Source organism: Zalophus californianus, chromosome 15 (assembly GCF_009762305.2).
Source record: "Zalophus californianus isolate mZalCal1 chromosome 15, mZalCal1.pri.v2, whole genome shotgun sequence".
In the NCBI taxonomy this organism is placed as follows: domain Eukaryota; kingdom Metazoa; phylum Chordata; class Mammalia; order Carnivora; family Otariidae; genus Zalophus; species Zalophus californianus.
Genome location: NC_045609.1, coordinates 6,294,847 through 6,322,308, shown reverse-complemented (window position 1 = coordinate 6,322,308; position 27,462 = coordinate 6,294,847). Strand labels below are relative to the sequence as shown.

Genomic DNA, 27,462 nt, shown 5'->3' with positions numbered 1-27,462 from the left:
CGGCTCTGCTAAACTTCACGGAATATGAAAACGCTTGCCTGATGTGCCAATAAATCTTCCCTCTCTTTCCCTAGGTCCAAGGATCTCATAAAGGAAGCTATCCTTGACAATGACTTTATGAAGAACCTGGAGCTGTCGCAGATCCAGGAGATTGTGGATTGTATGTACCCAGTGGAGTACGGCAAAGACAGTTGCATCATCAAAGAAGGAGATGTAGGATCGCTGGTGTATGTCATGGAAGGTATGGTTTGTAACTCTAATCCTCTGACATTCAAATATTCCCTTTTCATCTTCTCAGCTTGCACACAGATGGTAATGTATTACATGGGACAGTTCCCTTTTTCCCTACTTTTGTTGTTGAGAGGCAGTTTGGAAAGAGGTGGAACACGACTCAGATACAGTGGTTGACTAGTTGTATGAAGGGTTTGTGTTTAGAATATTAAGCTGAGAATCTAGTATTGTTTTAGACGTGGAGAAAGGCTGATAGGGTGAAAGAGAGAAATGCTGTTTATTACACCGTGTAAGTGTTCATGCCAGTGGGTCGTTGAGCAAGCTCACGGAGCTTCCAGAGGAGCTGGAAAGTATTTTTGGCCAGATGATCAGAATGTCAACTCTACCTTTAATTTTCAGTGTATGGCTAGGTTTCTTGCTATCATGCTTCTATAAAGAGAATGTTTTCAATGCTTTATATGTGTGTGAAAGAGGAAATCAGACTGGCCGGATGGCCTATGAGCTACCTAATTAGTAAGAATGATGGATTGTTTCATAAATCATGCCCCAATTAAGATAGAAAGTGCTTATGGGCAGGCACCATACAAACACACTTTATGCCTAGATAAATTTTCATATTGTCTCTTTCTAACTTGGAATTTATAATGCCGTGTTTTCCTCCTGGGAGAAAACACAAGCCTGAAGTAATGACTGGATTAGCTGAGGAAAAAGTGAGTTCAGAAGTGCCCAGAAGATCAGAGAGTTGCCACGCTAACATCACAGTCAGTTTCTAGGTGGTGGTTAGTGTCTTACCGCAAGCATTCATGGCAGTGTCCTGGAATTGTCAAGTTGATAGGTCATTAAGAGAAGGGGTGTATTTGGGCAAGTGGACTGAACTTCTTTGAATTTTACCTGATTTGTAAACAAAAGGTCCTACCAATTGTCACTCCTTTCTGGCAGTAGATCTCAACGGGTGATGATCTGTCCCTCCACAGGACATTTGGCAATACCTGGAGACATTTTTGGTTGTCACAGTGGGAGTGGGGATAGATGGGCGGTGGCTACAGGCATCTCATGGTTAAAAACCAGGTATGCTGCTGTGCTGGGCTGTTGCCCACAGCAGAGAATTATCTGGCCCAAACTGTCCTTAGTGTTGATGTTGAAAAATCCGGCTTTCTACCATCTTTACAAGATTGTTCTGAAGTTAATATGAAATACTTGGAATAAATGTTATTGTAAAGTGTAAAACATTGTAAAATAACAGTATGCATTACTCTTTCTATCACATACTTGACAGCATATAAGAAATGTGCTGCCTGCATATGTCATTCATCTTTTAATTTTTCTTTGTCATCTTTTTTGACATATATTAGGCATTCAACTTTTAAGTCATAATTTTGATCATTTTTTTTTCTCCGTAAGTTTTCAGCTTTTGAGTCAATATTATGAAGTTTTTCCCCAGGCCAAAAGGAAATAAATGTTCAACTAGGCTTTTTTCTGAATAAAAGCAAGACACTATAAACAAAAACACAAACAGTATTCACTTGGCAGACAATTGCAGGGGAAGGAGATGAAATTATAGGGCCAGAGTATATGTGGGTAGTAAGCAGAAAAGATGAGAAAAATGCAAGAAATATACAGAGGCCAAGTATAAACTATAAATATGGAGAGCGATGTTAAGAAGTGCTGACAATTAGAAAAACAAGTTTAAAGCATTTCTTAGATTATAGTTTATCAGTGGTTTCATGGTTGATTTTTTTAGATAATTTATTGTCAGTCACGTTTTTAAGAACATCCCTATTGCATAAAGGAAGATGCACCTCACTTCCCCATTTGCAGATGCTAATTATTGAAAATCCACTCAAGAACCGGATATTTCCGGAACCTGTATGTTGTTTTCCTTTATCTTGAATATCTCTTACGAAAATAGATTTCCACACAATCTTGCAATTTTTTTCCAAAGAAAATCTCTTTATCCATACTATTCTGGTTTCTAAGACTAACTGCTAGTTTACTAGCTATGTTAGAAGAAGCTTAGAAATCATAGTGTATATTTACTAAGTGCTTATAACAAGGTCCAACATATTGAGCATGCTTTGTATAAACACTTTCCATGTATAAAATTTATTTAATGTTCAAAACAATCCTATGAGGTAAGGGATAATATTTATTATTCTTCTTTATAGATGAGGAGACAGAGGCCCAATAAGGTTAAGTAACTTGCCTGTGTCTCCCAACTAGTTTATAGTAGAATTAGGACTGAACCCAGGTTACCTGGATATAGAGTTCCAGCCCTTAACTATGGGGCTATGTGTTAGTCAGGGTTCTCCAGAGAAACAGAGCTGATAGATAGATAGATAGGTATCAATGGATAGATATTTATTTTAAGGAATTGGCTCATGTGATTGTGGACACAGGCAAATCCAAAAGCTGCATGGTAAAGGCAATAGGCTAGACATCTAGGGAAGAGTTGATGATGCTACGGTTCAAATCTGAAAGTTGACTGCTGGCAGAATTCCTTCTTCTTCTGGAGAGGTCTGACTTTTTTCTATTAAGCCTTCAGCTGATTGGATGAGGCCCACCAATATTATGAAAGTAATCTGCTGCTCAAAGTCTACTGATTTGTATGTTAATTTCATCTAAAGAATACCTTCGCAGAAGCATGTAGGATAATGTTCGACCAATAATATCTGGATATCGCGGCCTAGCAAGTTGACACATGAAATTAACCATCCCAGGTCCTGCCCTTGTCAACTCAGCACCTGTGTGCATCTCCTTAAACCATGCTTAATCTCCAAATAAAGACAGCAGCAAGGTTGCAGCTCCGCCTACCATGACATGATGACTCTGAGTACAACTGAAAATCCACTAACAATTTCCCCAAAAAAGGGTACAGAGTTCTTGGGCAATACTTACTCTTCTTCTTAATATCCTATAATTTAAACTCTGTGTTATAAAGCTAATACTTAAATACTGTGATGTAAAGTCAATATATCTTATTTTACATGTTAAGGGGTTATGAGAGAAGAAAACCAAGAATTTGGTGCACATACATACACACAAACATATTTATAACAAAATAAGGAAGAAATACCCATGACGGGCTTCCCGAGGTAAAGGTAAATATTACTAAATTTTCCTCTATTGCTTCAAGCTAATTTTGAAAAATTTTATTTATCTTCCTTTTCCTGCTGGATTGACTAAACAGCAAGTCATCTTAATTATCTTTTTTGAAACAGGGTTTTAAATAGTGTATCAATATTCAGAGTCACAGATTTTGCAGTGATGCTGTTGATTGCCTTTAGTTAAACTCACTAAAGTGACTATAATCTTATAAACTGAGGCCGATCTGTCTCCAAGCTGTAATTCTAACCAGTTACTTGGGCTGATCTTGTGCTAATATCCTTGTGTCAAAATAATTTCAAATTAAAAAAAAAAGTCATTTAAATTTTTATAAGTTTTAATTGAAGAAATGTTTCATTGTTTAATTAGATTTTTATCAATGTATTTAATCTTCTCAAAATTTAGATAGCAGTGTTCTTGATAGAGATGGATTCTTTTTCATCTGTGAACATTAATATTTATAAAGAACATTCCATAGCAACAATGGATGAGTAGGCTATGGAGGATCATTCACAAACTTGCTTTTATCCACACATTCAGAAAAACACCCAGGGAGTTTATGTGGAAAATCAGTCCAATTTTCTCTGTCTCTCTTTATCTAAATGAAGTTTCTACGTATAATGCTGTTTAACATGTGCTTTAAGTGGTTTTCATTTTAGCTGGGCAGTGTCCCAAGTAGGATTGCACACCTAAATGCCAGAATTTCTCATCATTTTAGCAAAAGAGAAGAGTCATGTGGTAAGGATGACTGGGGAAAAATCATCTGGGCGTAGCATAAATATATTATCATATATTTTCAAGCAAAATGAGTTGTGTGACTTTCAGATACTTAAAGTTGCTGGCTAGGAGAAGTTTCAATGTTAAGTCTGAATCAGAATCTTTTGGTATTCGTTTTTTTTAAGGCAGTACTGTTAAGTAGATTAAGTTGCTAAGGTTCTGTTTACATTTTAATCATGCTTTCAGATATATCAATGACTCTTACAAAATACTTGACTACAGGTTATTTTCCTAAACAGACTTTGGCCTGGATTATGATGTAAAATTTGTTGCCCTCCCTTTTGTTATCATAGGGATACATTTTAGTCTATTGTGTTTCAAAATAAAACATGTTCTGATTTAGTGCGTTTCAATGGTGATGTGAGTAAAACATCTTCTCTGTGAATCTAATCAAATATTTTCGTATTGAAAAATGTCGAATTTGTATCCGTCAAAGTGGTTGATTTGCACATTTCCTGTGATGTTTCATTGTGGAAGCAGATAGATTACATTTTATATCCTAAAAAAAAAAAAAAAAAGAAATTGCAAGTCGTCTGTTGAGTGTTCTGTGAGCATTGGCTATTTTAACTTAAACTTTTTAATGAAATCATCAATTTTTTAATGAGGTGCTTATTAATGATAATAGCTTTTATTAAGTACTTATAAATGCCAGGGACTGTTTAATCCTTTTATAGGTATTAAATTTTAATCTTCATAGCCACCTTAAGGAGTAGGTATTCTATTATCTGCATGTTAGTAGCTGGAGAACCTGATGCAAGGACAAGGTGAGTAACTTGGCCAAGATCATCCCACCAGTTCATTGAGGTGCGAACTGCACCATCTGCCCCCGAGTTCCCATACGTGTTGATGGGGCAACATTAACTTTCGAAGTGCACGTTAGAGGACCTGGTGGTATATATTTGTTATGTATTATTATCCCAGTTTTAGGAGCCCATTAAAGATGTGCAGCATGAAACCACAGGATAAAGAGAAATGGTTTGATTATTTTTAAGGAAAAGATAGAACTTGAATGGCGATAGGGCAAAGAGAGAATAACCCAGATGTTCCCATAAATACTTCTTAGGTCTCTGCATCCTTTCAACACTGAACTGCTTGTCGACCTCTCCGTAGATCCTGAACCATTCACTCTTCTCCTCTTAGCCGTAACTTCTTCCTTATCCAAAGTGCAGCTTTAGATTTGGCTTAATCTTGGCGGGCCTCTCTGTCCTGACAGGACTCAACTCTGCTGTGTATCTGGAAGGACCTGTTTTTTTCTGTCCATAATGAATGGCATTGATTTTGTTTTTCTCACAGCCCCCTTTTAAGAAGCTCATCACACAGGCTCTTTTAATACGGCCTTTGTACAGGGATGCTAAGTGATACTTGACCATTCCCATCAACACTCAGGGACAAGCCTCACATTTCTGTTGTTACTGCACTGAGGTGGCACTCTTTCCTTCTGTAGACAAAGTCACTGGGTTGTCTGCTTGCTTCCCCACTCAGTGGGTTGATACCAAGTCTACCCTTTAGGCTGATGTCCAACACTGTTGATTCTTCATTGTGGACGTGAATCACCATGCCGGCCACCATTCGGAAGTAAGCCTGCACAACGTGATCCTTCAAGCTCTGTTCCTTTCTCCCCCTGAAACATGTTTACTGTCTTTATATAATCAAGTGATGTACAAAAGCTGACATTCAAAGAGGGATTTTATATAAAATTGAACATTAATGATGAGCCTGGCCATGTCATTTGGCATTCAAAACACTACCTGACAGTATGAGGAAATTGAATGCATTTTCATATGAATGAGCTCTCCCAGCAATTTTAACATGAGAAACAGACCATTTCATTCTCCAAAATCAGCTGTTGCCTTTTGGCCTTGTGAGTTTTTCATGTTAATCTGAAAGCTAGCTTTAGAACAGTTGAAATACCAATGCTCTTGAAGTTACTTTGCAGTTCTTTCATTGGACCAAGCTTATGATATTAATGTGAAAGAGGAAACCTGTGTACTGCTTACATAAAACCAAAACAGACATATGTTTATAAGAAGTGATCATAAGCCAAGTGGATCTGGAGGTATGAAATGCAACTGTTAAACTATATTTCTGTTATGGAGTCAGTGACGAAGACAAGGGTCTGAGATATTTAGATGGTGTGGGTTCTCATGTTTATTTTGGGGTGCCAAGCTTCAAAAAAGCCTTCGATAGACTTGACCAAGTCCAGGAAGTATAATTATATATATATTTCAGTGACATTGTTTCATGAGTAGATGGAAAGTTTAGGAAGAAAGGGTAGTTTTTAGATACTGAAAATGCTGTCACTTGAAAAGGGAATTATTCTCCATGAATCTACATGACCAAAGGAGAAATGCAAGTTAGAGGGAAGACTTTGGCATGGACCTGCTGCTGAATGATATGCTCCAGGAGGGAAGTGAGCAGCCTGATGTGGTGGCAAGAATCCCATCTCAGGAGGCATTCCAGCAATGACTACAGAGCATCTGCTTGGAGAGAGTTTGTGGGGATGAAGAAGGGATTCCCTGTGCCTGACTCATAACGCATCTCCTGTCCCTTCCCTAAACTCTGACATTCTCAGTCTGTGAGTCTGTGAAGGAGTATCCTACAGGCTAGTTTATGAGAATCCAGCCCTCCAAAGTCTTCCGCTCAAAAACTCACCTGAGCATGCAGTGTTAAATGTTTTTGTACTATAATATATAAATCTAATAATACTGTACATATTTTTCTATTGCTTAATTTTTTGGTTCAATTTTATGTGGTGCTGTATAACCCAATTTATCCTTTCTGCTGATGATTATATTTAGACTATTTCCAGTTATTTTGCTCTAGAATACTAATAAGGCTGAGCAGCTTTTCATATGTTCATGGGCCCTCTGTGTTTCTTTTGTGAGGTATCTGTTGTAGCCTTCTGCCCATTTTTTTCTGTTGATTGGTTGACTTTACATATTTCAGGTTTTAATCCCTGTCATTTACACGCATTGCAAATATCTTTCTCAATCTATAGTTTTAATTTTTACTCATTTGTGGTATCGTCTGATGAACAGGAGTTACTAATTTTAGTGTAGTGAAATAATATCAGTCTTCTTCTTGGTTTGTGCTTTTTGTATCTTTCTAAGAAATTCTAGAGGGTGGTATTTTTCGTGCCCGTGTTTATGTTGTGAATGTGTGTGTCAGTGAAGGCATGTCCTTTTAGGTGTATGAGGAATTATTTGTCAAGGACTTTATCTGCATTTGTGATCTAAATGAGAGTTGTCCTTTTCAAAGCAGGAAACTGGAAAGGCAACGCATTTTCATTTCCGTGTTCATATTTTTCCCCAGTATATTTTAAGAATTCTTTATAAATTGTCCTTAGAGCATAGTGCACATACTTTTGAATATGCTTGGTGATTACACTGTCTTTTTTCTGTGAAGGGTGCATTTTTATATTTGGAAATAATCAAAAGTCATTTAGTGATAGATTTGATGAAAAGGGATAGATGATTAAGCTGAGCAATACCTTTTTCCTTTGTTGCTAATACAGATAAAGATGTGTGTGTACTTACCATCATAAAGTAACGGCATTTGTTGTACAAGAAAAATTAACAAGATGTTTTAAGGATACCACTTTTTGAAAAACTGACAGATTTTGAAGGATAATGTTCTTACTACTCATTAGGCTGTTTACATACGTCTTTGTGTGATTTTTTTTTTTTTAAATAGCTTAATCACATTGTGGTTCTACCAGTGTAGCTCTCTCCAGTTTTGTTTCCAAATTATTAATGGTAGAATTGAATGTTTTACATTGAGGAGGGCAATAGTGTGGCTTTTCTTACTTTCAAAGACTCCCAAAAGCTAAAATACTTGAAAATTACTGTCCTTGTTTTTTTTTTTTTTTTTTCCTTTTTCTTTTTGGGACAGAAAAAGTTGGAGAGCCATCATTTTTTTTCAAAAAATCTCTCTGAAATTGGTAAAGGAAATCAGAGGTTATGTTAAAAAAGGTACAAGTATTTTTTTCTTACTATTACTTCATAACAGTTATAGGTTTTATTTCTATGCTGCTTCATTTTGCTAAAATATCCATGTCTCCATTCTGCGATTTTGAGAGAATGCCAAATTTGAAAGTTTAAAAATGCATTTCCCGTGAACATTAAAAATGAATACAGTGTAGCTGGAAAAAAAATGAAAAGAAACTATGGATTAGCACCATTTTGGCAATAGTGTGATAACACATTGATTTCCTACTAATGAGGTAAAACTTACTTTGGGCCTCAGTACCTGCGACCGGTGGCCAGTTTGCATGCTAAACATTTGACGGGCTTCTGAAATTGTTGTGGGGTCAATGTAAAATCACATAGATATATTTCTTCGGAGACTTTTAACAAGATTTCGAATGATTTTGGGGCGGCGGGGCTGGATAGACAAATGCTTTTAATATCCATTCCTCTAATGAAAAATCCCTGAATGGTAAGCAGTAGTTTGCCAGGCTCTCAAAGGGCTGGGCAGTTAGGAGCTGCTTCGCAGCAGGGGATGCTGTGAGGTGTGGCTGCCATGGCAACAGCCCACCCCACCCAGAGACCAAGGACGTTGGAATTGGTCTCACAAGTCCTTATTGGGATTCTCCCATGACTCTGCATTTCAGAAACGCAGCCCTGTAATAGCCCATCGTGTATCTGAATTTAACAACTGTCGCTTTGGAAGGTTGAAGTCTGAGTCTGATCTTTATACTTAGACCCTTCTGTAAACTCCTTTCTGATGAAAATGAAAATATTCTTGTGCTAAAGCTTCGTAGTAGTGCACGGAGATATAAAGTTATGATTGATGATTTAAGATGCTATTAAAATTCCTGAAAATTCATGCTTTATGCATATTTAAAATTTCAAGAAATTATTATTGACTATATTAATGATTTACTTAATACCATTTTTTTTTTTTTGCCTTGTTTGCTCAACTTTACTAAAGCTGATTGTTTTTTGGGTACAATGAAACTACTTGATAATTATTCATAAGAATATATGGAAGGACGTGCTTTTAAAACAAGACAGAATATTTACTTTCTATTTGTTGTGTGCTATCTTGTGTGACTTAACGAGAGCACTTAAGTTACTTTGATATTTTTCATTATCAAAGCCAATTAAGTTACTCTGTTCTTTGATCAGTAGCAAAGATTGATTGCCAATACTGGAAGAATCATCTGGTGAAGGGGCCCAAGTATTAGGAGAGATGGTTTTCCACTTCACTAATATGCAATGGTGTATTTATAGAGTAAAGCTGAAACTTTTCATACAATTATAATTAACGCCAATGTGTTTAAAATTTTCCTTCAAAACTTGATCAAGCTTCTTTAAAATATCACTCATTTCCCACTGGCAGAAAGAAGGGAGTGAGCATTCATTTCCATTAGAGTTTAATTAATAGCCTATTGTGATAACTTTTACTGAAAGCATTCACTTACTCATCAAACTTTTTTTTCATTTATATGGTTAGAAAGATACAATTCAGTGTTACATTTTATATTTGACTTGTGTTTACAGAGCATCATTTTATATTATTCTTTTGTTACATTGTATTTCATACTGTTTTAGAATATTTAATAAAATACCTTCAGCAATATTCTTAATATAGATTTATGCTGTCCCCAATGCTCCACTCAATGATAGTACATGCCCTTAAATTAAAGTCATTTTTTAAAGATTTGTAATAATTTGCTCCAATATTTCCAGTGCAGACATTTTTATCGACTTAGCCTGTTGGAAATATTCATGCACAGAGATTTATCCTTTGTGCCTGTGTGTGTGTGTATATGAATTTACATGAAATTATTTCTTCCCAGAGTCCACATTATGTCTTAGGAGATGATGGGGTGGTTAATATAGTATAGAGGTTGCTATTAATGGTTAAATTCAAATCTGTAAGAAAAATAGAGGACTCTGGGCGCCTGGGTGGCTCAGTCAGTTAAGTGTCTGCCTTCGGCTCAGGTCATGATCCCAGGGTCCTGGGATCGAGCCCCGCATCGGGCTCCCTGCTCAGCGGGGAAGCCTGCTTCTCCCTCTCCCACTCCCCCTGCTTGTGTTCCCTCTCCCGCTGTCAAATTAATAAAATCTTAAAAAAAAGAAAAATAGAGGATTAACAACAGTAATCATAAGTATTGATGTTAAGGCTCTCGAGTAAATGAAAAATTAGTCTGCAAAGGAAAAATACTTAGTTTATGTGCTTTTAGAACAAATTTCATGCCATTTTCTTAAAAGAAAATTAAGATAACTTCTATGGAAAGTCTTGACATTGCATTTAATCCTATGAGTTTAAGTTTTTATTTCTTACATCAGTTCTAGAGGTCAAAGCCACATGAAATAGGAAAAATGTTTCACCAGATTTTTGTGTTGAGAATTAGGTTGCATATATACATAGCAGGTCTTGCTCAACTACCATGCTTTCCTCCCCCTCCATATGGCGTGTTTCTACAAAAGTAGAAAAGGTGTTAGAGATAAAGCAGTGTGTGGATTTGACTGGGCGTCGTCCATGAATACATGAAATTCTTCGTAAATCCCTTGACAATTGAGAACAGCAAAGTATTTCGTGAAGTTCTTTTGGCAGTACAGTTTCTTTATTATGGTTCGCTAATCAAGTCATTATTTATTTATCCCGGCTGTTCAGTTTCTACAAATGCTTTCTCAGGTCTGACTGTCTCGGTGGACACTGAGGGTAGAATAGTGAACAAGACGTACACAGTCCTATATCTTCCAGACTTTACAGCCCGGTGATGGTTGTAGGGGAAGAGCACAGAGAACATTCACGAAAATAAGCACGATACTTGTGGATCATTATCAGGGTTATGAGTAAATTGATAGAACAGGGTGATGTAAGAGAGGGTCATAAAGTAGGTTTGGCAATGATCCGGTGGGTTAGGGAGGGCTCTCCTGCGAGGGTATCCTTGGAGCTGAGACCTGAATGACAAGAAGGAGCCAGACACATGAAATTGTGAATAGAGGTCGCAGACGAGGACAGCTGCAAGTAGAAACGTGCGAAGGTGGGGAAGGATTGGTGTGGTCCAGAGAGAGAAGGCAGTGACATGAGTTTCATTGGCAAGGTCACTTGTAGGACGTGGAGGTGGTTTAATTTTACTCCAAGAGATTTAGAGAGCATTGGAGTTTCGGTTGAGATGGGACATGATGTGATTCAGGTTTTATGAGTAGAAAAATAGATTCCACTACTAATCAAGGGTGGAAAACATGTCCTGTGGAGTGGTGGGGTACACAGGGATTCCGGTTGGGAGGTCATATACAGCATTGACCCAAGCGAAATGTAACGCTGGCTTAGGCTGGGATGATAGCATGGGAAGCGAGGGACGGCTCGTGCATTTTTGGCAGCTCGTAGATGTGATATGGGGGTGAAAGAAAGAGAAATTGGGAAGGACTTGTTGGTTTTTGAGTTAAACAGTTGGGTGAACGGTGGTGCCATTTTCTGAGATGGGAAAAAGTGTGTGGAGTTCATAGCGAAGAAGCGAAATTGGGAGTTCTGTCCTGACAATGTCAAGTTCAGACACTATTGGAGATGCCACGTGGGTGACACCTGTCTGACAGCCCCATTAAGAGGCCTGAGTGCAGAGGGGGAAGTGTCCCATCAATGTAACAGGGCAGAGAGGGGAGACTGATGGAAGGAGTCCTCTTGTAGTTAGAGTAGCTGCTGTACATTGCCGTGGATCAAATGAGCGAATTTTGGTATTTTCACAGATTTCATACACAGAGATATTCATAAATATTTTAAAATTCTCTAATGAGAAATCCTTGTAGTGAACCGAAAATTTCTTCCAATATAATCACACTAACATTTTTGAAGGAGTTGTCCTTGAAGTCTGGGCTGGGGAAACATGTAGGGGCTCCTTGAGGTCAGACCTATCTTTATAATAACATGAGCATGTCCTTTGTCCTCTATCGCATTCTCTCACGAGCGTGTGGTAGAGTTTTCTAGAAGTGATATGACGTGTGATGTAGCTGCAGGAAGGGTAACGGAAGTAGAGGATGAAGCTGTCTTCTATTGAGCCAGATATCAATATGATTTCCAGAAAATATAAAGCAAGGGCATGCTTGTTATTAAAATTTTTGTTTTTAAAATATAGTTAATTTTATAAAAAAATCTTTTTTATATGTAGTAAGTTTCTTATTTTCAAGTGAATACCTGTGTTAAAGAATTTCCCGTTTTAAAGTCTAATGGAATAAACATCAGTAGATCTAAGCCAAAGAAGCAAAATCTTTTCGAAGTTTTCAGTAATTTTTGTTAGTGTTAAGTGATTCTGAAATATGACCTGAAGACAAATATGACCAACTGGATGCTTGTTTCAGAAAACATGCTGGATTAGTTCAAAGTTTAAAATATCAGATATTGAGGGGCGCCTGGGTGGCTCAATCCATTAAGCGTCTGCCTTCTGCTCAGGTCATGATCTCAGGGTCCTGGGATCAAGAACTGCGTTGGCTCCATGCTCAGAGGGCAGTCTGCTTCTCCCTCTCCCTCTGCCTCTCCCCCTGCTTGTGCTCTCTCTCTCTCTCTTTCTCTCTCTCTCTGTCAAATAAATAAATAAAATCTTTAAAAAAAAAAAAAAAAAGAATCAGATAGTGACTCCACAACCCAAATAGCACATACATAGGATCGTGTTACAAAACAAATGTCTTTTTTTTAATTTATTTTTTTATTGTAGTATAACTGACATATAACATAATATTAGTTTTAGGTGTACAACACAGGTATTTGATATTTGTACATACTGAGAAATGATCACCACAGTAAGTCTAATTCACATCCATTGCCATACGTAGTTACAAATTTTTTTTTTTCTTGTGATGGGAACTTTTCAGATGTACTGTCTTAGCAACTTTCAATTACGTATTCCAATGTTATTAACTGTAGCTACCATGCTGTACATTTCATCTGCAGGACGTATTTATTTTATAACTGGAAGTTTGTAATAAATTGCTTTTAAATAAAGTCTTGGTAAGTTAGAAGCAAGAATTTCTGTGAAGACTGACACTTAAATCTAGAGCAAATAGCCAATACTGATCAACAATGGGCAAGTCAGTTGCATTGAAGTGCTTATTATTCTGTTAATTACATTCCGTTTCACAGTTTGAAAGGTATCCTTGATGCATTTTGTGGGTTCTGTTTGCACACTTTCTAATGTTCAGGATTTGGGAATATAATTGGGTTTCTCAGTGATTATCCTGAGTTAGTGTAGTAGGATACTGAAATTTTTTTTTTGTAGTTAGACTTTAATCATAGTTCCAAAAGAATAAAAGAATCAAATATCCTTTGAATCCAATCAGCATTTTTGGAGAAGAAAATGGTTTTATACTGTGCTTATTCCTTACTTAAAAGAATTCTAGAAGATGTAGCATTTTTATAGTTAGAAGGTTCATTGCAATAATTCATCTAATGCCATAAGTGCTTTCAGATGAAATAAGAGAATACGTTATTTTACACGTGGTCCCAGTGTAGTCTACTCAATGTATGTGTAAACTGAAAAGTGTCAGTTACTGATTGTGTGTCTCATTTAAAATTTTTATTGCTAAGTAAATGTGTGACATCTCTACATATTTCTCTGGTGATGTGTTTTGGAAAGAGCTTTTTCATTTGCTAGTGCATTTGCTTGTTTTTGGTATCTTAACACAATGTTATTGAGCATTTTCTTGGGATCAGTTTTAAAAAAAAACAACTTGCTGCTTTCATTTATTTTTCTTGGAAAGTCAAGTTTCTTTTCTCTTCTCCCAGAGGCAGCTCTTATGAGATAAGTAACATTAGAAGATAAAAGGCTCACTCCAACTGTGAACACATATGACATTATGTTGTGATGAGAACTTAATTTTAGAATGTGTTTTTTTATGCAAGTAATAGTTCATTATTTTCTACAACAGTACATTCTGTTTCATGTTCTCACAGAGTGTAGACTTTTTTGACACAGCTAGACTGCTGAACTAGGTTTCTTCTGTCTTCTGTTTCTGTGTGCTTTATGTTAGGAGCTTTAGCCATGTAGTATAGTTGTCTTGCGGAGGAATGGCCACTGGACTCAGAGCCATTAATCCTGGGAGTTTAATCCAGATCCCTCCATTAAGTGGCTGTGTGACCAGCTTGAAATGTTTGGAATAATCCTCTTTGAACCCAACTGCACTCCCAGCTTCATGAACGGCACCTCCTTTCTTCCCCAGCCCTGGCCACACTGGAAACCCAGGAGTGATTCCAGGCCCCATGTCTGCTTATCCTCAAATCCTATTCCGTTTATCAGCCCAGCAGTGTCATGTGTCGCTGTCTGTTGCTGCTTTATTTCAGATCTTCAGAACTTCTGGCCTGAATTTTTCCAACAATTCCTATAGGTCTTCCTGTCCCTAGGCTTCTTACACTTCCGTATATCCTCTATGCTACCATGAACAAGATCTTTCCAAAAGACACATGTGTTTGTGTCATCTCCTTGCTCGCTGTTTTCCAGTGTTTTCCCATGGTAAATTCCAAACTCCTGAGGATAGAAAACTCTGCGGTGAAATAAAGAGAGAGCTGGCTTTCGGAATTTGGCAGACACGAAACCTGAATCTTGATTACTTACCATGTAACTAGTTAAGGAGGCTTGGGGAAATTCTCTAACTTTGCTCCTGCTTCCCTATTAGGTTCTGCACTCACCACTCTGTGGCTTTGGCTCAACTTCCTTCAATGTTCTCTTGTCTCTGTGACCCTATAGATGTTTTCCTCTGCTTGAGATACACACACTAAGACATTACTGTTCTTCTTTGGCCTGATCAGATGCAACTGTGATTTGGTGTGGCATTCAGCCATTCACCATTTGAACCCGGCTGGGATACAACTCAGCTAAAAAACAATAAAAGTTAAAAAAAAAAAAAAAACACCCCACATTAAAAAAAAAAAAAAAAAAGACATTACTGCTCTTTAGAGGCACTGTAGGGGTTGGCTCTGCTGAGAAGCCTTCTCTGACTCTTCCCTACTGGGTTGGGTTCTGTTCTCTGAAGCTGGTGTAACTTTGTGTCCCTCTCTATAAGCACGTGGGTCACACTGTGTTTCATTCATTCATGCAACTTATTCATTCAAGAAATACTTATTTTGCATATACTCTGTGCCAGGCATTGTTCCAATTTTCTAAGTGTTTGGGTGATAGTAGAGACCAAAGAGTAGAAAATGCTTGTTAATATTGTGCTTGTACTCTAATCGGGAAGATATGAAACAAACATTTATAATGCATATACGTGTGTGTGTGTGTGTGTGTGTGTGTGTGTATGTATATGTGTGTATGTATATATATATATATATAATTGGTTGGTGATAAGTGTTACGAAAATCAAAGCATGGAAAGGGGATAGAGAGCGACATTCAGGATGGGGAAGGAATCACTGTGTTATATATAGTAGTCGAGGAAGGACTCTATGAGTCGAACATTGAGCAGAAGCAGAGAAATGAATAAGGTGACCATAGGCCATCCTGATATACGGGGGAGGACCATTTCAGCCAAAGGGAATACAGATGTCCGAAGGCCTGAGATGGGGTTGTGGTTGACATGTTTAAGGGATACCACGGAAGCTAGCGTAGCTGGAGTGGAGTGAATGATTATAGGGGAGTGGGTGAGGAGTTGGGTAAAGAAATCAATGATACAACAGAGCTCCAGGTGGCCTTGTAGGCCATGTTAAGGACCTTTGTTATTATTATTTTTTAATCAAGATGGGTCTGCCCAGGAGAATTTGAGCTCAAGTGCAACATGCTCTAATGTATGGCTTCCGTGGAGCCATGGAGATTGGAAGGAGGGATATCAGTTGGGAAAGTGTTGAAGCAGTCAAGAAGAATGCAGTCAAGGGAATGCTGACTTGGACTAAGATGCTAAGAGTGGAGGTGGTAAGAAATGGTCCACTTTGAGAACTGGGTCGAAAGTTCAGCCAGCACTGTTGAATAATGGACTGGACTGGAAGTGGTATGTGAGAGGAAAGCAGGACTGGAGGATTCCAAACTTTTGGCCCGAACAACTGGAATAATGGAGTTGGTTTTCCCAGAAATGGAAGAGGTTCATTGAGGAGCAAGGCTGTGGGGGAACACCTAGTGGACAATCATCATTTGCTGATTTATTGCATTAGGGCTTCGCTAAGTTGTGGTGCCCAGAGGCCCTCAAAACAGGGTAGCTCGAATAAGATATACGTTTATTTCTCTTTGCTCTAATATTGTTGAGGTGAGAGGAGCCATGGTACACCATGTGGTTAATCCGGCACCCAGCTTTCATCCATCCCGTTGCTCCAAGCACCAAGCCCCCAAGCCCCCGGGTGTGATTATCACACTCAGACCTGAAGCTGGGTCACCACCATGTTGGAGTTCTGTCCTGTGGGAGGGGAGAAGAGGCTGGAGAAGGCAAGGAGCTTCACCCCACTCTCATCCTCTCGCCCGGCACTCAGATACAAGAGAAGCTCGAGGAAGTAATCTCGACAAAGGTAGCCACCTGTCCAGTAAAGAATTGGTGAGGGATTCTCTTGCTAAAATGGAGAAAACGAAACTTAGGGGGCACTTGGGGGACATTATACTAGTTAATACTAGTTAATCACACAGGTGGAAATTAATTTATGCTTGATATTGTGTTTCCTCCTATAAACTTTTGAATTAATTTCATAACTAATTTTTCATATTTTAGGCTATATTTTTTAAACGTAACCTCTACATGTACCTGGGGCTTGAACTCACAGCCCTGAGATCAAGAGTCGCACGTTCCACAGACTGAGCCAACCAGGCACCCCCAGACTACATTTTTTAACGTGTATTCATTGCTAACGGAGAAAAACTGTGGCATTTCAATGATCTTTAGGTCCATGTCTTAACATTTATTCATTATCCAGGATGAACAAAGCATGACAAACGAGTATTTATGTTTTTTTAAGAGTATTTACCTCACACACTTGCTTCCAAATAGCAATTCCAGAAATCACACTCCATGGTGAAAGAATGAGTCACTTCTGTGTAATGAAACTGCATCACCTCTTCCAAACTGCTAATTCTCCAAACCTCACCTAACGTTCCACTGCCGGCAAATGTTGCCTCTTCATCCTAGCGCTATTTAACTTTAAAGTTAGCGAAGATGTATTTGGGTTTAAAGATGTTTTAATGAGTCATCAACCATATAACATTAAAAAATACATTTTAGAATAAGGAATCTAATCCTCAAATAAAATCCAATAAAACAAATTGGAAAGAGAGTATTTTTTAATCAGGTGACCATGAGATAGCACACAGGACGTTCTCATTTGGGAAGCTCCAGGCTGGGTTATCAACATGAAAGAGAAGTAGGTTCTTATTTCTTTGTAACATGGTATTTGTGTTGTAATACATTTTATCACATGTCTTTATAAAAATGGCCCTATCTTTTGTCCCAGATCTGTACATGTATATATATCCTGTCAGGTCATTCTATTTGCAGGACACCACGTGCTATTTTCTAAACACCTCCAATGGGAATGATTGAATTTTGTGTATTCATCTTCAAGTCTAGGTCTCTGTATCAAATACATTTTCTTAATTTATTAGTAGAATTTTAATTCTAAAGAGGATATGAAGGCATGGGTATTGAAGAACCTCTTGGGTCTATCAGACTCTGAGTTCCATTTTGGCAGAAACCTTGTGAGCATTCCCCAATGCCTAGCCTGGGGCCAGCAAAGAGCACGTGTTTCATTTATTTAACAAATAATTATTAGCTGAATCTCGTTTGAATGCTAAATATACTCCCCAACACCAGAACCTCATAGTTTATTTTAGGTAATCTATACACACACCCACATGCATGCAAAAACATCTCTCTCTCTCTCTCTCTCTCTCTCTCTCTCTCTCTCTCTCTCTCACACACACACACACACACACACACACACACGAAGCTGTATTAAATTCCCTTTAGATCTAGAATTATATTATGGATAATAAAAATTGATAATACATTATTCTTGTAGCTTCTGAAAAATTTTAAGCAGATACTAAGCATTTGGTTAATTCTGAAAATTATCTCTTTATTTTCCTTCTAGATGAAACTTTCATTTTTAAAATCCCCCATATTTGGTCTTTTAAGCTTTCTGAATCCTCTGTTGAAATTTAATAAGCCACAACTTTTGAAAATTGTTTGATCTAATAGAATATCATCTGGACTGTGCAGACTTCAGATTAAGATCCTTAGGCATGGGGGGTGTGTGTGTGTGTATGTACACATACATAAATTCTCAACTTTCTGAAGATGAAATTTTGAAGGATATTATACCATGTTGTGATCACGCTGTGGATCACTTGGCATATTTAAGAGTCCAGTAATATATTTTGATAGTAGTAATAGAGAGATTCACAAAACCATGTATAAATCTTTCATCAGTATGGAAGCATATCTCATTATGCTCAAGAGAGAACTGGCTGAGTTAAACTTTGCCCTAAGGAAAGCAAAGAAAATTAGAAAAAAAATTGAGTAAAAATATTTTGGCTTTCATATCTTAATAGTGCTTCGCTTGTAACTAAAGTGAAACTGAGTTTAATAAACTTTTACCATGGATGACAAATGTATTTCTTCAGTTTATCATACCAAATATATTCCTTTCTAAAAACACTGAGCTAGGGGCGCCTGGCTGGCTCAGATGGGAAGAGCGTGTGACTGTGGATCTCAGGGTTGTGGGTTTGAGTCCCATGTTGGTGATAGACATTATTTAAATAAATAAAACTTTAAAAAATAATGAAAACACCCAGCTATATCAAATAATTGCTAGATTTAAAGGAATCTCAAATGATCAAATCTTGGGGCGCCTGGAGGGCTCAGTCGGTTAAGCATCTGCCTTCGGCTGAGGTCATGATCTCAGGGTCCTGGGATCGAACACCACATCGGGCTCCCTGCTCAGCGGGGAGTCTGTTTCTCCCTCTCCCACTCCCCCTGCTTGTGTTCCCTCTCTTACTGTCTCTCTCTCTGTCAAAAAAAAAAAAAAGAAAAGAAAGAAATGATGAAATCTTGGGGTGCCTGAGGGGCTCAGTCGGTTAAGCCTCTGCCTTCAACCGAGGTCATGATCTCAGGGTTCTGGGATGGAGCCCTGCCATGGGGCTCCCCGCTCAGCGGGGAGTCTACTTCTCCCTCTGCCCCTCCCCCAACTTGTGCACTTGCTCTCTCTTTCTCTCTCATAAGTAAAATCTTTAAAAAAAAAAAAAGATCAAATCTTTCTTGAGGCCTGATTAGATCAACTATGTAAGGTCAAGAAGCTGTACATCCTAAAATGTTTGAGAGAATTGAATTTCACAAAATCTGTTACTATTCAGAATGGTTTCCCTTATGCTTAAACAAATGTAACCTAAAACTCTTTTTCAATTAAATTATTTTTATTGTTTGCAGTGGAGAGATGCTTATCAACCTCAGTTCAATTATCCCTGTTTCCAAGATTGAAGAGTAAAGAATCCCATGTTTTTGACTTAGGGATATAGTAGGGTATACTAGTCAAGCAAAGTCTTGAACAAATTATTTAACATTAATGAACCTGTATTTCATTCCCTGTAAACTATGAATTCATATTACCTTCCTCAAAAGGTTCTTGTATGGAGGGCCAGATAGGATCATGAATGTGAAACACTTAATACTCATTTAAGGGCATTGTAAACGTTTTTTTTTTTAAAGGTACACTAATTATTCTTAGCATAAGAAATTAGCATAGGAAATTCAGATATTTAATTTTCTTCTCATCTGCTTAAGATGTGCATATAATTGGGGGCGCCTGGGTGGCTCAATCAGTTGAGCATCCGACTCCTGATTTTGGCTCAGGTCATGAGATTGAGCCCCATGTCAGACTCCATGCTCAGCGGGGAGTCTGCTGGACTCCCTCTGCCCCTCACTGCCCCCACTCTCTCTCTCCCCCTCTAAAATAAATAAATCTTTTTTAAAAACACAGATGTGCATATAATCAAATGTTTTATTACCTTAGTCTCAAGAAGCAGGAACTTGAAATTGAAAATGGTAAATGTTTAACAATCGGTTCTGGAAACACAACAAGAAAAGAAAAACAAACGTTGTTGGTAGTCTTTGCCAATTTTTGTGATGTGAATACTCTCCTTGTGGCCAATTTCAGACTACCGACATCATGCCTAAATGCAGAGTTGCTAATCGGACTCAGCTCTGGCCCACCGCTGGGTATGCCCCTTCATAAAGAGAACTGCTTAAGCAATCATATCTATAATTGTAGGATTGGTACCTTAATTTGACACTTTGTACCTTTATTCATTACTCATGGCCTGCATTTTTCCATTAGTGCAGTTCATTGGTTAGATTTCCTTTCAACTGCAATTCCTTTCAGCCCTGAAATTTCAAATTTCTCTTTAAGTCGTACCTTTGAAGTTGCAGCTGGTGCAGAACCAGTTTGCCCTACTTGTCAATAGCACATTGGGTACTTTATGCAGTTAGCACGCTGGGTTACACAAGTGCAGTGTTTTTTATTTATACATCATGAGTAGTTTCTTTTCTCTCAGGGAAAAGACAGTGTAAAAGGACTTGTTCATTCGCACTGAGTTTAACCTGTAACAAGCTAGTTCTTTATCAACTTACCAATAATGTGGCAGATAAAATATGTTTTGTAGAACGGGCGATTTCTGGAATCAAGAAACACCAGCAATGGAGTAGCTAAGACACTTGACTAGACTCGGCACGCATTGTCTAAGACAGAGTCAGTATGGTGCCGTAATCTAGGTGGGCTCATTTAACTCTTTTAACTCATGCATGTATTAGTTATGGATTCCGAATGCCTTTGAGTTTCTTCACACTGGTGTATGTTAGTTTCTACCGATCAACCTACAGCATGAGTTCTTTTCACATACTAGTTGCCACTTACTTCCATTGAACAAATTTATACTTTTTCTTTGATTTATTTTCAATGATAAGATTATCAAAGTGTCAGTCATATTTATTCAAATATGATAATTTCCACCCCAAAGGTAAACAAACATGAAACCTCATTCATATCTCATCGCTTAAGGCCAGAGCTAATGCCATCTTCTTCATCAGTGCCTGGCAGGTTTTTCCTTTTTAAAGTAATTTTTCCCTCCCCAGATTTCCTATCTGTCTTGGACAAATATCACTATAGTGTGGTTCATTGGTTCTCAGAGTGTGTTTCCCTAAGGAGCAACATCAGAATCACCAGGGAACTTGTTAGAATTGAAAATTCTCAGCCCACCCTAGACGTCCGAATCAAAAAGTCTAGGGATAATCACACCCAGAAATCTGTGTCTTTTTTTTTTATTATGTTATGTTAATCACCATACATCACATCATTAGTTTTGTATGGAGTGTTCCATGATTCATTGTTTGTGCATAACACCCAGTGCTCCACGCAGAATGTGCCCTCTTTAATACCCATCACCAGGCTAACCCATGCCCCCACCCCCTCCCCTCTAGAACCCTCAGTGTGTTTCTCAGAGTCCATCGTCTCTCATGGTTCATCTCCCCCTCCGACGTACTCCCCTTCATTCTTCCTCTCCTGCTATCTTCTTCTTCTTCTTTTTTTCTTTAACAGAAGTCTGTGTCTTAATAAATCCTTTAGGTGACCCTGGTTTTGAGTAATGCAAACTTCCTGTTTAGTTGTATACTGCATCCTGACCAGGATTTATGCATAATCATATCATTCAGATGGTAGGTACTCAATAAATATTTGTTGAATGAACTCATAAGTCAATAAATATAAGGACAATTTAAGAAACACAGGCTAATTAACTGGAAGAAAAAAGGACCAGATATTTCATTTGAAGGGCTGTCATCTGAAGGAGAAATGAGGTGTGTCCTTTAAACCTCCAGGGGGCTGGAATGAGGGTAAATGAATAGAAATGATCAATGCTGAATAAGGTTAGGTTATTTTGGTTACATTAATTCATCACATCCTGACAATAGTTCTGTGAAGGAGATGTTAACACTCATTTTGCTGAATGAAAAAGTGAAGCTTAGTATATATCTCACTCTAGATATGAGGATCATATAATAAAGCAGTTTCAAACTCCATTCTCTCTGTCTGCCCTTTCCCATCATGTTCAGAGACTCAGATTTCAACTCCAAGAGATGGTTGGTTCAATCACCGTATTCAACAACTACTAATTGTATAGTGCTCTGAGCAAGGCACCGTGCCGGGAGTTTAACAGTTAGCAGTGAGCAGCTAAAGTCCTCATCTGTAAATGTCGATAATACGCGTGCCTAGTACTTCTTAGGGTGTTGTGATGATTAACGATGATAGACATCAAAGTAATACTTAAGACATACATCCAAATTCTGAAAAGTGTGAAGCTGAGAAGGCAGGCTTACAATGAGAAATTATAATAGAGATACCGGCTTTAGATGGAGTGTCAGGGGAAGTTTCTGGAAAGCCGTGACATGGATGCTGATCCAGAATGACAGGTGTGATTCGGCTAGGTGACAAATAGGGGGGGAAGAGCATCCAGACGTGGGACCTGCACACGCAAAGCCCTAAGGTGTGAGGAGCTTGCCCACACGTGGAGCAGAGCGAGCTTTCTGCCACTCGGAGCTTTCGTGTGTCATCCTGGAAATAATATTTGGAGTACAGTGAATGTGCTGAATCAGCAGCAGAACAGCGTCACATTACACGTCCTATCATTTTTCATGCAGTCCTCAGCATCTGTCTGTAAAATGTCTTTTTTTTAAAAAAAGATTTTATTTATTTATTTGAGAGAGAGAGAATGAGAGATAGAGAGCATGAGAGGGAAGAGGGTCAGAGGGAGGAGCAGACTCCCTGCCGAGCAGGGAGCCCGATGCGGGACTCGATCCCGGGACTCCAGGATCATGACCGGAGCCGAAGGCAGTTGCTTAACCAACTGAGCCACCCAGGCGCCCTGTAAAATGTCTCGATGTGACAGTAAAGCAAAGAATAAATGTCCAGTGAGGAGCAACAGTGTGTAGTAAGTATGACATGAAAAAAGTACACTCTTTTAAAGAGTGGAAACTACAGAAAACCAGAAATCTGAGGAACTTAGAGTTCGGATGAGTATTTGGAGCGGATTTGAAATTGTACAATACCCTCTTGGTTTTCTCTGTAGCACACTCCAAGAATCACTGAGGGTGCCCGATGGCTTGGGGGCACTGTCATTCGTGATTGACGCGGTGCGCTCTTCTGTCCCTAACTGGGTTACACCAGTGTTTCTTCCAGAAAATCTCAGATTAGATTCTTTCCCGGTCATATTTATCATTTGATGGTTAGTCTGCAGTGCGGAGTATGAAAATGGGGTGGTTTAAATCACTAAGTAAAACAGATGAATTTAAAATGCAGTTAAATAGTGGTAAAAATCGTATGCTATTTCTAAGTAGCTCTTTAGAAGACCTTACTAAATAAAAATGTAAATATTCCAATTTAATTGGCTTTTCCTGTTGACAAACTTCTCTTATTCTTTATTTGACTAAAAGACTAGCCAACGGAGGGGCGCCTGGGTGGCTCCGTTGTTAAGCGTCTGCCTTCGGCTCAGGTCATGGTCCCAGGGTCCTGGGATCGAACCCCGCATCGGGCTCCCTGCTCAGCGGGAAGCCTGCTTCTCCCTCTCCCACTCCCCCTGCTTGTGTTCCCTCTCTCGCTGGGTCTCTCTCTGTCAAATAAATAAATAAATAAATAAATAAAATCTTAAAAAAAAAAAAAAAAGACTAGCCGATGGAGGCGGCTAGTTGCTGTACTATAGAGACACTAAGTCTCTCAATAATCACATCATATCCTCTTTCCTATTTCCTGGAACCAGCATAAACTGAACAATAATAAGTACTGGTGATGTTTGTTGAATAAATGATAGAATGAAGTAAAGGCTAACATAAATGGCCAAATAATTTTGAGTGGAAATCAAATATACAGAATATGTTTAATTTTTACTGTAGAGATTTTATTTTTTAAATTTATTTTTTTTATTTTGAGAAAGAGAAAGAGAATGAGCATGAGCAGGGGGTGCAGGGGAAGGGCAGAGAGAGAATCTTAGGCAGACTCCAAGGTCAGCACAGAGCCCAACCCAGGGTTTAATCTCACGACACTGAGATCATGGACCTGAGCTGAAATCAAGTCAGACACCTGACTGCCTAAGCCACCCAGGCGCCCCTTTACTGTAGAGATTTTAAAGGCTGGTGGTGATTCCTAACATATATGTTATGCATCCCCTAGCTAGATTGCCCATAACTATCAAAAGTGTAGTGTGTAAAAAGAAGGAAAAAAAATCTGAAGGAAATATTGCTACATTGCTTTAAAACACGAAAGTCATTTCTCTTTGTAGCATCACTGAGATGTAGTATACTTTGGGTTCATATAAAATGAAATGGAGATCAAAGACAGTAAATGTGAAGAAGCATTGTTAAATGCAATGACAAATATCATTGTCTACTGCATGTTCATAATTGACAGAAGGGAGAAATGTTTCTGTATAGATATAATTTGGGGCGGCTTTTAAAAAAATAGGCTTACATATTAAAAACTGCCTCTTAACCATTAATCTATAATTGCAAATTACAGTACTAATATAAATCTTAGGAGTAATCCCTAATAAGTATTTGTAATTAAAAGAGGCAAAATGCAGTTGACAGATTATAACTCCATAATATGCCTCATGTAATACGCATATTAAGAAGAATTCACATTTGGTACTAAATGTAAATATCCCAAATCCTTACTTCTTATGCTCCCAATGTGATTATTCCGTAGAGGAATCATGTCTTCATGCACATCTGTGTATTGGTATTCTTTGTAAAATACAAATTTACTAGAGTAAGAATGAGAGGATTAAATAGATAGGACATTCTCCTAGTAGGTAGACAGCTTTTAATGCGATTGTTTATGATTCGATTGTAGAAAAAAAAAAACACGTTACACACGTTTCAAATACAATGACCCTCTACCAAGCAATAGATCATTTTGATACATGGTGTTAGTACACCAGATTGGCTCAGAGAGCTTAATGCTGTCAAGTGAAAACTGCTGATACTCTACATTTGGATATGATATTGTCGAAATGTATTTTTATTATGTATGAGCAAATATATTTGGTATTTCCATAAAACACTCAGCAAAACTTTCACTATAGCTTCATGAGCTACCAATGACTTGCCCTTAATGGTGTCAAATTTCAGTCAACAGGGGTTATGAATATGTAAATTCATGCCCAGAACTTTGTCTTAAATTCTGAGAGGCTACCATTTCCAAGAAACATGTCAAAAAAGTAAATTCTTTGAACTCTACAGAATACATATTAGTTTTATTCAGCATCTATGTCATGACTAGTCAAGAAGACATCTCCTGCCTCCAACAGTTTTGCTTCCTTAAAAAATGTTTTGAATGGAGAATAAATAATAGTCATGAACAAAAATTAAATGCAGGTCGAAGCTATGGTTTAGATAAGGTTACATAAAGATAGGGTTAATATATGATAGTTCATTGTCAACTTTATCCATTCAAAGTATTCATCTAAATCATTTGTTCATATCTCCTTGTTACTTTCAAAAATATGGTAGAATAGAACTATCATTTTGGGGAGCATTAATAGCCTGAAGATGCACAGAGCCAGTGGAAGGTTGAAAGTCTTACTTTTGATTTTACTGAATACGCTAATTATGGGATAACAGATGGCTCTTTTCCTGAATCCAATCTCTTAATTAGGAGTCACAAATTAGAGTCAACTGGCTTTCCTGCCTTTAGGGCTCTGATCCCTGAAACACACAAAGCTCGGTAGTTGTCTGGATTTCCCTGTTGGTCGTTACTCTTTGGACAATATTTTTCCACACTGGAATTTTCTCGGGCCCTTGTCTTAAATGTGAACGTGCTTATCCAAATGTGAGGAACGGATTAGAAAAGGTTCTCTTGAGCCAGACAGCCCGAAGTCCACATATTTGCCCTTCCCCTCCCTAGCTTTATGGTCTGGAGTACATTCCTTAACTTTCCTGAGCATCTGTGTCCTTGTCTGTGCCATGAGAATAATAATAGTTTCTAGTTCATAGTAACAGTCCCTGCTATGAGATAACTTCATGTAAAGTTTCTAAGCCCATAGCCTGGCACACGGACCACCTTTCATAAGTGTTGTTCTTTCATTATTTTGTCTCACCCCTCAGAACTCTGTGAGCCTTTTGCTCTAATTCAAATGAAGATCCTACTGGTTGGCAAGATCTTAATGTGCCCTAATCTCCTCCCGTGCCCCACAGCACTCGAAGCCTTTGAAAGGCTTCATGCACGGAAACAAATACTGCAGGAATTTTCAACACTATTCACGGACTCTCTGAAGGGACATTTATGAGAGGGGTGGAATCCGTCAGAAGTGTTCAGATGGCCCTATGGAGGCTCCTTCTCTGTACATGTAAGGGCAGCTTGGTTGATTATGTCGCCTGTTCCTCTTCTACTCCTTTCTACTTCTAACCTCAGGGTCGGCCTCAAGGCAAAAATAGATGAGTAGACTTGGCTGGTCTTTGCCATCGCCTCCCTCCCTTTTAACATACTTTCCCCATATGCCAGTATCCCAAAGATCCCCACCTTCAAACGAAAGACAGCTGATTGAGAAGATATAAATCATATTTAGTAGACAGAGGAAGCCTCACATATAGGAACATTTACATGTGATACTCTGTCATGTAATTTCAATCGAATTAGACCGAAGAACGGGGTATGCTTCTTTAGCAAACAGCGCATCGAATAAAATGTGTGAATTCCCCCTCCCCCCCGCATCCGCTCACGACGCTAGACCTCGATTAAGATGAGTTTGCATGATTTCAGAGTAAGTAGGTCTGCACATAGACACAGTTGCCACAGTAAATATGGCATTTCTCATTAAGGTTCTTTATCTGGTAGCAGCAAGACTCTTAGACAAACTTTACTTCGAGTCTCGCTGTGAATAGCTCTTTTCCATATTTAAACAGAGACTTGGGGGGTGGGGAGAGGTTTCAATCTGCCTGCGTCTTAGGATTTAAGGCAGGTTGCTTTATGGATTCTTAATTTAAGGCAGATTATTTCAGGGCAGTCCTCAAAGAGAGGTAAGAACACTCTGCTTCAGATAGCCCTACTATGCTGTAGGTGTACAGTTTCATTTAAGTGTCTATAACATTTTGAACTTACTTAAAATAGAATTCTTACCGAGGGTGGCATATATTACTTTATACTTTGTTTCTTTTTTCTTCTGAAAGATTTTATTTATTTGACAGAGAGTGACAAAGTGAGAGCAGGAACACAAGCAGGGGGCGTGGGAGAGGGAGAAGCAGACTTCCCGCTGAGCAGGGAGCCCGACGTGGGGCTCGATCCCAGGACCCGGGGATCACGACCTGAGCTGAAGGCAGATGCTTAACGACTGAGCCGCCCAGGGGCCCCTACTTTACACTTTGGATCAAGGAACACTGTAGACACTGTACTGAGGAGACAT

General features: G+C 38.4%; 1 protein-coding gene across 2 annotated transcripts in view; it reads left to right on the top strand.

Moving 5' to 3' along the window:
- PRKG1 (protein kinase cGMP-dependent 1) overlaps nucleotides 1-27,462 on the top strand; it is a 1,248,815-nt gene that overhangs the window by 171,256 nt on the left and 1,050,097 nt on the right. For both annotated transcript variants that reach the window (XM_027593906.2, XM_027593897.2), the window contains exon 2: nucleotides 75-241. In XM_027593906.2, the coding sequence (XP_027449707.1) occupies nucleotides 75-241 (167 nt within the window). The remainder of the gene's footprint in view (nucleotides 1-74; nucleotides 242-27,462) is intronic.